General features: G+C 41.2%; 1 protein-coding gene across 2 annotated transcripts; it reads left to right on the top strand.

The window, feature by feature from the left end:
• Nucleotides 1-4313: 4313 nt before the first annotated feature.
• Nucleotides 4314-9803, top strand: paqr8 (progestin and adipoQ receptor family member VIII). 2 transcript variants are annotated; one of them, XM_060916054.1, is made up of 3 exons: nt 4314-4464; nt 4702-4813; nt 5270-9803. In XM_060916054.1, the coding sequence occupies exon 3, from the start codon at nt 5279-5281 to the stop codon at nt 6347-6349; it is 1071 nt and encodes a 356-aa protein (XP_060772037.1). In that variant the 5' UTR covers nt 4314-4464; nt 4702-4813; nt 5270-5278; the 3' UTR covers nt 6350-9803. The 2 variants fall into 2 exon arrangements, with proteins under 2 accessions (XP_060772037.1, XP_060772036.1); XM_060916053.1 differs by lacking the exon at nt 4702-4813.
• Nucleotides 9804-11504: the final 1701 nt, after the last annotated feature.

Below are 11504 nucleotides of genomic sequence, written 5' to 3'. Positions count from 1 at the left end.
ATTTCTGAGTCAGGCGTCCAATCAAAATGCAGCGCGCGCCTCCGCCGCTCTGCCTGCCCCTTTTTGCAGGGAAATTTCGCGCGAAAAGTTGAGAGTGCTGCGCATGCGCTAAACGAGCAGGCACGCTAGTGTGTGTGTGTGTTGTAAAGTGCCTCGGCTGTAGCTAGTTTGTTATGAACCACAAGAGTAACAAGTTGAACAAAACGACACGTTAATGTTCCAGACTTTTCTTTATCACGTCGTTTGTATGAGCAAAACCCTTTGTTGAAAGCAAAAGACAAGAAACAACACTCATTAGTCGTGCTAGACGGCTTTGCTATTCGGAAATAGGACAATTCGCTATAATAGGGCCAAAATTATGTGGACACCTGACCATTACACCCATATGAGGTTCCTCCCTATCTGTAGCCGCTTTATCCTGTTCTACAGGGTCGCAGGCAAGCTGGAGCCTATCCCAGCTGACTGCGGGTGAGAGGTGGGGGACACCCTGGACAAGTCGCCAGGTCATCACAGGGCTGACACACAGAACTGCAGGAAAATGGGGCAAGGCAAGTTTATTTATATAGCGCATTTCATACACAGTGGCAGTTCAATGTGCTTTACAGAGGTAAAAGCAAAACAGTAAACAATAGAAAATAAAATTACATAAAATAAAGGGGGAAGAAGAGAGAAAAAATAATAAGAATTAAACAATAGTAGAAATAAAATAATAAAATGAAGTAAAAGTTCAGTAAAAAAAACAGCAGAATAAAATAGAATAAAAGTTAAGTAAAGTTTAAAACATGCAAAGACTGTAAAAGTTAAGTAAAGTTTAAAACATGTAAAGATGATGATATTTATCAGTTAGCAGAAAGCATCTGAAAACAGCTTGGTCTTTAGTCTAGATTTGAAGCTGCCAGCATTTTTGATGTCCTCTGGCAGTTGGTTCCATAGCTGTACTGCATAGTAGCTAAAAGCTGCTTCACCACACTTTGTTTTAACAACAGGTTTTAACAGTAAATTTTGCTGTTGCGATCTGGTAGATCTGATCGGGTTAGGCCGCTGCAACATATCAGAGAGGTAATTGGGCCCTGTACCATTTAGAGATTTGTACACCAGCAGCAATGCTTTAAAGTCAATTCTGTAGCTTACTGGAAGCCAGTGAAGGGACCTTAGAATTGGAGTAATGTGCTCTGTTCTTTTTGTTCGTGTGAGAACCCTAGCCGCTGCATTTTGAATCACCTGAAGTCGTTTGATGGTCTTTTTTGGCAGGCCTGTGAAAAGGCCATTGCAGTAATCAACCCTACTAGAGATGAAGGCATGTACAAGTTTTTCCAGATCATTTTTTGACATAAGTCCTCTTAGTTTGGAAATGTTTTTTAGGTGATAAAATGCCGATTTAGTGATTGCTTTCATGTGACTGTCAAAGTTTAGCTCGCTGTCAATGAAAACACCAAGATTTTTAACCATATCGTTTGTTTTAATCCCCTTTGTGTCAAGAATAGTGGTAATCCTGAGTCTATCATCTTTTTTCCCAAATAGAATTACTTCTGTTTTATCTGTGTTCAGCTGAAGAAAATTTTGTGACATCCAGTTGTTGATTTGATCGATACACTGGTAGAGACATTCAAGGGGGGCATAATCATTAGGTGATAGAGCAAAATAAATTTGGGTGTCATCTGCATAGCAGTGATACAAAATTGAGTTGTTCTTGATAATTTGTCCAAGTGGGAGCATATAAAGGTTGATTAGTAATGGTCCAAGGATCGACCCCTGGGGGACACCACAGGTCAAGGACATTGATGTTGAGGTACAATTTCCCAGGGTAACAAAGAAGCTTCTATCTTTTAAGTATGATTTTAACCAATTGATAACTTTACCAGTCAACCCAACCCAGTGTTCAAGTCGATATAGCAGTATGTTGTGATCAACAGTATCAAAAGCTGCACTGAGGTCCAGTAACACCAGGACCGATGTTTTGCCTGCATCAGTATTAAGATGTATGTCATTTATAACTTTAATCAGCGCTGTTTCAGTGCTATGATTGGCACGAAATCCTGACTGCGATAGTGAGGTGAGAAAGAGAGTGCAGGCAGAGTGGAGCAGTTGGAGAAGGATTTCGGGAGTCATTTGTGATAGGAAAGTCCCAGCAAAAGTGAAAGGCAAGCTGTATAAGACAGTAGTGAGACCAGCTGTGATGTATGGATTGGAGACCGTACCCTTAATGAAGAGACAGGAGGCAAAGTTGGAGGTGGCGGAGTTGAGGATGTTAAGGTTTGTGATGGGAGTGACGAGGTTGGACAGGAAAAGGAACGAGCACATCAGAGGGAGAGCTTGGGAATTAAGCTAAGAGAGATGAGACTGAGATGGTATGGGCACATCCTGAGAAGAGATGCAGAGCATGTGGGAAGGAGAATGTTGAGGATGGAGCTGCCAGGCACATGAAAACGAGGAAGGCCAAAGAGGAAATACATGGATATGGTGAGAGAGGACATGAAAATGGCAGGTGTGGTAGAGAAGGATGCAGAAGACAGGGAGCAATGGAGACGAAAGATCCGCTGTGGCGACCCCTAATTGGGAGCAGCCAAAAGAAGAATTAGCCTAACCTGCATGTCTTTGGGGGAAACCAGAGCACCCAGAGGAAACCCATGCAGACATAGGGAGAACATGCAAACTCCACACAGAAAGGCCCTCATCGGCTGCTGGGCTCGAACCCAGAACCTTCTTGCTGTGAGGCAACAGTGCTAACCACTACACCACCATGCTGCCCTCCTCTCCAAAGTGTTCCCACAAAATTGGAAGCACACACATGTATAGAACGTCTTTGAACACTGTAGCATTACAGTTTCCTCTGGAAGCTAAGACGACCAAACCGGTTCCAGCATAACAGTGCCTCTATGCCAAAAGCAATCGCCATGAAGACATGATTTGCCAAAGAACTCGAGTGGCCTGCACAGAGCCCTCACCTCAACCCCACTCAACACCTTTGGGTTGAACTGGAACACCGACTGCACCCCAGACCTCCTCAAATCTCCTCAACATCACTGAAACTAACTCGTGCTCTTGTGGCTGAATGAACACAAATCCCTACAACCACACTCCAAAATATATTGGAAAGTCTTCCCAAAAGAGTGGAGGTTATTATAACAGAAAAGGGCAAACAACTCAGTATGAATGCCCGTGGTTTAAGAATAGGATGTTCAATACTTTGGTGTCCACATACTTTTGGCCATATAGTGTAATTCTGCACAAACTGCTTTGTGAAATTCGAAACCTAAAAGCAAGGTTGTCCAGATATAACATCCTAATCACAGTGAATCAGATAAAGGAGCAGAATGTGATCCAAGCATTTAGCAATTCATCTCATTATTACAACACTTTAAATAGTGTTTTAAGATAAAACCTGTCAGGAATGTATAACTCAAATATGCACTCCTATTCATAAACACAGTCCAATCCCATGACTTCTTAACTGTCAGTACACATCATTGTAGCCACCATTATGTCACATTCTCTGTACCGTAGTGTGATGTAGTGAATAGTAAGAATTTGTGTACATATTTTGGTCGAGGTGGTAAAAATAGTACACAAAGTTTGAAACAGATTCTTCAGCTTTGTAAGCAGAGTGCTTACTATTTATAGAGGGTGACAGATTATTTTTCTAATTTTACTTCTAGAAAAACTAAAATAATTTGCCAATAGAATAAGAAAATGTAAGAAAATGTAAAACGTGAAGTTAGTATTTAGGGTGTTGTTGTTGGGCGGCATGGTGGTGTAATGGTTAGCACGGTTGCCTCACAGCAAGAAGGTTCTGGGTTCAAACCCAGTGGTTGGCGAGGGCCTTTCTGTGTGGAGTTTGCATGTTCTCCCCGTGTCTGCGTGGGTTTTCTCCGGGTGCTCCCGTTTCCCCCACAGTCCAAAGACGTGGTTAGGTTGACGTGGGGTGGCCTTGGGCTGAGGTGCTCTTGAGCAAGTTACCTGACCCCTGACGGCGCTCTGGTGTGGCTGCCCACTGCTCTGGGTGTGTGTGCATGTGTTCACTGCTTCAGATGGGTTAAATGCAGAGGATGAATTTCACTGTGTTTGAAATGTGCATGTGACAAATAAGTTTCTTCTTGTTGTCATATTTTAATGTAATCTTATAATAGGAAATCCTGCAACTATAATTTGACTATATTTAAGATATTTTCATTTGCTAAGATGTCTTGTATTTTCCATTTTGGCACTTTGTGTTTCCATGTGGACTGCTATTCAGTGGGTGTGTGAAACTTATTACTCCTCCCAGCTATCAAAACTGCTCGGCTTGCAGCTTGCCTCACCGGTTCAGCTGTGGACTTGTCTGAGGCTGAGTCCCTCCATCGCTGGGGATAATGTGTGGACTCTCACAAACACTGGACAGAACCCAGAAAGGAGATCCGTTTATTGTTTTTTAAACTATCAAAGGGTGAACTATCAGTGGCTCTCCAACAGTGCCAGCAAACACAGGTGAGGGCCGATATTTAAGATCGATAATCTTAGAAGCTAAAGTGTTAGTTAAAGAAGGGTTTCTATACTGTATTTTTTAAAAAGAAAATGTGCATTTTATTTAGTAGAAACCTTAAATCAGCTTAGAGTGGGATGTTTTTGTGTGTCTTTTTAAGTCTTGGTATTACTTGAAGCTTGATTGGAAGACAAAACGTCTGACAAGATACATATGTTAACCTGTATGTATCTGATTAACAGTGTACTGCAAGAAGAGCTTGTCACCTTCTGAAACAGTACAAGCAGCATTTAGGGCTAGATGTTTCTTGTCATGAAAATCCATTTCCATTGCACAAGTTAGGCGAGTTAACAGGTAATGCCTATTGCCTACCTGGGGTGGTGTTGTGTTTTCATGCTGATGTGTTAGATAAGACAAAGGGAGTGTTCATGCATACTTCAATTGTTTCTGGTTTACCTGACAACTGAGTCATACCAGTAGTCATATGCTTAAAACCATGGACCTGCAAGAGTTTGTTTTTATTATTATTATTATTATTATTATTATTAAAAAGATTTCAAGAAAATTATTGAAATTTAACTTGAATACACTGGCAAAGAATAGGAATAAAATGTGTAAATGTGCTGCCTCTGGTGTTTGGTGTAGAAACAAGCTGCAGGTGCATGCACACTGCTGACTGACATTTTGCTTTTCCTCTAAATAATACCTACCCTCATATTTTCCTTTTCTCACCGCCACTTCTCCTCAGGACAAATATGATAAAGTACTTACTCTGACTTTTCTTGACCCTGGTATTTTTTTTCTCTCCAGCTTGTCACTATGTCAAGTGGAGTTTTAGGCCGTCTGAGCACCTTGACACTCAACATTAAGCAGCTAGTTGTCCTGCCTCGTCTTTCCCCCTCTTTTCATTCCTTGTCATCCCCTCAAGCCACCGTGGGAGCCCCAAATGTGCCCAGCCTATTCCGTGAGCCCTACATCCATTCAGGCTACCGTCCTGTAGGCCAGCCATGGCACTGCTATGCACTCAGCCTCTTTCAAAGCCACAACGAGTTGCTGAATGTCTGGTCACACCTTTTAGCAATACCTGCTGTATTGCTACGCTTCTGGCTCTTTGCTGCCACAAAAAGCCTGACTCTAGACACCTCATCGCTGCCCCTCTGCCTCTACACCCTCTCAGCTCTGACCTACCTCACCTGTAGCACACTAGCCCACTTGCTTCAGTCTCACTCAGAGCTCTCCCACTACTCCCTCTTCTTCATGGATTATGTCGGCGTGGCTGTGTATCAGTATGGATCGGCGCTGGCTCATTATTTCTACTGTGCTGAGGAGGAATGGAGGCAGAGCTTGGTCGGGGCACTGTTCCTGCCTGGTGCTGCTTTACTGGGCTGGTTGTCATGTGCCAGCTGCTGCTTCGCCAAGTTGCGCTATCGCCGTCCATACCCGCTGCGCAGGAAGATCTTCCAGATTGTGCCCACTAGCCTGGCGTACATGTTGGACATCAGCCCTGTGGCACTCCGGCTAGCCACGAGACCCTGCCATGAGCCTGTCCTAGTGCTTCACACCCTGCAAGTGGCCTTCTTCCTGATGGCTGCCTTCTTCTTCTCATGCCCGGTGCCTGAGTGCTTTTTTCCAGGGAAGTGTGATATTGTAGGTCATGGGCACCAGATCTTTCACCTCTTCCTTGTTATGTGCACCATGTGCCAGATGGAGGCTGTTTTTGTGGACTTCTTGGTACAGGAACGCACAGTCGTGCAGGTGCATGGAGAGTGGAGTGTCTGGCTGGCCACAGGCTCTTTCTTTGTCCTGGTGTTGTGCAGCATGCTGACGGCAGCTCAAATGAGGCTGAGTGTCCAAAGGCAGCTGCGAAGAGAAAGAATGAAGAGCAAATGAAACTAAATTTGTGTTTACAGTGTTCCAGTTCTGGAGAGCTACCAAACTGTGCTGTTCTCTAACACACAACAGATTCAGTATGCAAAGGATATCAACGAACATTAATAATGTTAGGCCTTTTTTCTAATAAGTAAAACATTAATTCTCATAAGAACATAAGTCCATTTTTGAGGCTTTTATTTTATTGGGATAGTGTGAAAATTATGTCCAAGAATATGCCTTGTGATAATGTTTCACTGAAAACATATCTATACAAGGCTATGTATGGCTGTATGTTGTTATCTTATAACCCCAGTTCCAAAAAAGTTGAGACACTGTCTCATCTCATCTCATCATCTCGAGCTGCTTTATCCTGTTCTACAGGGTCGCAGGCAAGCTGGAGCCTATCCCAGCTGACTACGGGCGAAAGGCGGGGTACACCCTGGACAAGTCGCCAGTGTAAAATATAAATAAAAACAGAATGTGAAGGTTTGCAAATCATGGAAAACCTATACTTCATTGAAAATAGTACAAAGACAACATATCAAATGTTGAAACTGAGAAATTTTGGTTTTTTGAAAAATATATGCTCAGTTTGAATTTGATATCAGCAACACATTTCAGAAAAGTTGGGACAGGCAAGAAAAGACTGAAAAAGTTGTGTAATGCTAAAAAAAAAAACCTAATTGGCAACAGGTCAGTAACATGATAAAAAGAGCATCCCAGAGAGGCGGAGTCTCTCAGAAGTAAAGACGGGGAGGGGTTCACTGCTCTGTGAAAGACTGCGTGGGCAAGCAGTGCAACAATTTAAGAATACCGTTCCTCAATGTAAAATTGCAAAGAATTTGGGGATCACATCATTTATGGTACATAATGTCATTAAAAGATTCAGAGAATCTGGAGAAATCTCTGTATGCAAGAGACAAGTCTGAAAACTGACATTGGATGCTTGTGATCTTCAGGCCCTCAGGCAACACTGCATTAAAAGTAGACATGTGTTTGTATTGGAAATCACTGTATGGGTTCATGGACATTTCAGAAAACCATCGTCTGTGAAAACAGTTCATTACTGCATCCACAAATGCAAGTTAAAATCAAATATAAACAATATCCAGAAACACCGCCACCTTCTCTGGGCCTGAGCTCTTTTACGATGGACTGAGGTGAAGTGGAAAATTGTCCTAAGGTCTGATGAAAAGTAGAAATAATTTTTAGAAATCATGGACACCACATCCTCCAGGCTAAAGAGGAGAGGGACCATCCAGTTTGTTCTCAATGCACAGTTTAAAAGCCAGCATCTGTGATGGTATGAGGGTGCATTAGTGCACATGACATGGGTAGCTTGTACATCTGGGAAGGCATCATTAATGCTGAATTATATAAACACGTTTCAGAGCAGTATGCTGCCATCCAGACAAAATCTTTGTCAGGGACGGCCTTCCTTCTTTCAGCAAGACAATGCCAAACCGCTTTCTGCAAGTATTAAAACTGCATGAATCTGTAATAAAAGAGTCCAGGTGCTAAACTGGTCTGCCTGAAGTCCAGACCTGTCTCCCATTTAAAACATTTGGCACATTATGAAGCACAAAATACAACAAAGGAGACCCCGAACTGTTGAGCAACTGAAATTGTATGTCAGGTAAGAATGGGACAACATTCCTCTTTCAAAACTACAGCAACTGGTCTCCTCAGTTCCCAAATGTTTACAGAGTGTTATTAAAAGTAGAGGTGATGCAACACAGTGGTAAACATGCCCGTCCCAATTTTTTGAAATGTGTTGCTGACATCAAATTCAAAATAAGCATATATTTAAAATAAATAAATAAATAAATACATTTTCTCAGTTTCAACATTTGATATGTTGTCTTTGTACTATTTTCAATGAAATATAGGGTTCCCATGATTTGCAAATTCACATTCTGCTTTTTATTTTAAAAATTTTTTTTACAGTTTACACAGCGTCCCAACTTTTTTGGAATTGGGTTTGTAGTATTAAAAGGTGCTATCTGATTTTAGACTGAATGGGAACCATAACATGTGCTTGCATATGTTTCTAATGCTTACATGTGTTTTGATCATGCAAAACTCAGAGCTGTGACTGAATACATTATACACTATATGGCCAAAAGTATGTGGACGTTGACCATCACACCCATATGTGTGGTTCATATGTGTGACGAATTGTATAGAAGGTCTTTGTATGCTGTAGCTTTACAATTTCCCTTCACTGGAAATAAGAGGACCAGATATGTTCCAAAATTGGCGTGGAAGAACTCAAGTGTCCTGAACCTCAACCCCAATGAACGCCTCTGGGATGAACTGGAACACCGAGTGAACCCCAGACCTACTCACCAACATAAATTCCTGATGTCATTCACACTTTTGTGGATGAATAAACACAAATCCCCACAGCCATGGTCCAAAATCTAGTGGAAAGCCTTCCCAGAACAGTAAACAGGGGCTAAATCTGGGATGGGATATTCAAAAAGTACTTACGGTATATGATGGTATGGTGGACACATACTTTTGGCCATATAGTGTATGTAACTTATCATTCAGTAACATTTATTCAATGAAAATTATACATTGTGGATTCACTTAGGGCCAATTTTGTACTGAAAGGTATTTTAAAACTAATGTAATGCACTAGAACCACAGTAGTAATCAGTTTCGGTTACTTTTGATCAGTTTACATGATTTTATGTAGTTGTCTCACGTATAGACCAGTATGTATAATCTGTTGCTTAGCCAAAGTTGCTTTCATTATGCATTTATGGGTCTGTTTGACCTATTTCCTTCTAATCCTTTTCAGCCTAGGCCCAATTAATCACTTAAAAAGAACAAAGGAATAAAGTTAGATTTGGCTTTAGTGCTATCGGGAGGAGGAATGTGTGAACAAAGGAATCAATTTTATTTTGTGAGACTGGTTTTTTACCAAAGAACCTGTCAGAGGCCGGGTCAAGCAATTCCCAGATCAGATTAGTTAATCAGCTTTACCTCAGAACCTGAAGAATGTTCTCCTGCTCGCAGTACATCTGTTAGCAGATGCAGGAAACATATCCATCAAAATATATGCAAAGAGTTTTGTGTTTGTTTGAACATGACGTGATTTGTAAGTTTATCCGTTATTTCTCGTTATAATTTACTGTATTTAATTAAAATAATTATTACCTCAGGTGGTTGGTAAAGAAAGAAAGCTATATTAACTTTTTAGTTATAATGTACTGTACTCAGTTTAAAGGATTGTTATTACCACAGCTGGGCTGTAAAGAAAGGAAGCTATATTCACTCTCGGGGGCAGAAAAGTCCTGTACGTTATGGACATTTGTATTTTGACTGACTGTTCAGACTGATAGTGTGTTTTCCACATGATGTAGAGTATTGATTTTGAAATAGGTTTTCAGTTGTACTAATGAAGGACTAATGAAGCTCGAAACCATCTCCACTGTGAATCTGAGATGAAACTAAACTGTAAACAGCATTAAAATGAAATAAAGTAGATCATCTCATGATATTAAAATGGTGCATTGTCATGCTTTGGTGTAAACACAATCATTTTGTTATTATTGTATTGTACATTATTGGTGCTTATAGTCACATCATGCAAACTGCAAGAGTATGGAACAGCCACAGAAAGTGGTGAATACAGCAGCCAGGGTTCAGTGACCCGGTAACGCAAAACAACTTCAGTGTCCAATAGCAAATCGGCGACAGCTAATTTGGCACTTGCTCTTACCAGATACAGGTTCACTATAGAGACAAAGATTTGTGGACACCTGGCCATTACACCTGTATGTGTTCCTTCCTCACATAAGCACACGATTGTCTCAAATGTCTAGAACAGAAAGCATGAGAATGCCCTTGTGCACAAAGTGAGCTCCATGATGACATGATTTGCCAAGGTTGGAGTGGAAGAACTCGAGTGTCCTGCACAGAACGCTGACCTCAACCCAACTGAACACCTTTGGGATGAACTGGAATACTGACTGCACCCCAGACCTCCTCACCAACATCAGTACCTGACCTCACTAATGCTTTTGTTGCTGAATGAAAACAAATCTCTACAGCCACACTCCAAAATATAGTGGAAAGACTTCGCAGAAGAGTGGAGATTATTATGACTATTATGAAGGGGACTCAATCTGGAATGGGATGTTCAATAAGCACATACCGTACACGCTCAGAAAATAAAGTACATTATTGTACCTTTCGGTGTACAATGGCTTGTCACTGGGACAGTACTCTCTAAAGTACTTATTTGCACTGTTTAGATACTACTTAGGAACATGTATGCACCTTTTTGGCCTTAAAAAGGTACACATAGTTACCTTGAGGTCCAATAATGAGCCCTAGGGGGTACATTAGTGTAGACTGTACCTTGGGGGACAGAAGTGGACTCCTACTGTACCCCTATTTCTGACAGTGGGTGGGTGTGATGGTCAGGTGTCCACAAATTTTTGGTCATAAGTGTATGTTCTTAACACTGTAGTTTTGGGAAAACAGGGCTGAGTATCCGAGGAGGAAAATCTAAATGCACTCAGGGTGGTCTCCTCAACTCTGAGTTCCTCCAAGTTCAGCAAGTGACCTCAAATTAACATGGCGGCTCACAGCATGAAGAGAAAACAAAGTAGCACTTTAAAGCATTTCAATGAGTTATTCTGTATATACAAGTTTTTGCTTTAGATCGATCAATACAGTGCTCAGCATAAATGAGTACACCCCCTTTGAAAAGTAACATTTTAAACAATATCTCAATGAACACAAACAATTTCCAAAATGTTGACAAGACAAAATTTAATCTAACATTTGTTTAACTTATAACGTGAAAGTAAGGTTAATAATGTAACTTAGATTACACATTTTTTCAGTTTTACTCAAATTAGGGTGGTGCAAAAATGAGTACACCCCACAACAAAAACTACTACATCTAGTACTTTGTATGGCCTCCATGATTTTTAATGACAGCACCAAGTCTTCTAGGCATGGAATGAACAAGTTGGCGATGTTTTGCAACATCAATCTTTTTCCATTCTTCAACAATGACCTCTTTTAGCGACTGGATGCTGGATGGAGAGTGATGCTCAACTTGTCTCTTCAGAATTCCCCATAGGTGTTCGATTGGGTTCAGATCAGGAGACGTACTTGGCCACTGAATCACATTCACCCTGTTCTTCTT

The sequence above is a fragment of the Neoarius graeffei genome, chromosome 3, assembly GCF_027579695.1.
Source record: "Neoarius graeffei isolate fNeoGra1 chromosome 3, fNeoGra1.pri, whole genome shotgun sequence".
NCBI lineage: Eukaryota > Metazoa > Chordata > Actinopteri > Siluriformes > Ariidae > Neoarius > Neoarius graeffei.
The sequence above is the reverse complement of the archived record's forward strand: the minus strand, read 5'-3'. Positions and strand labels throughout refer to the sequence as shown.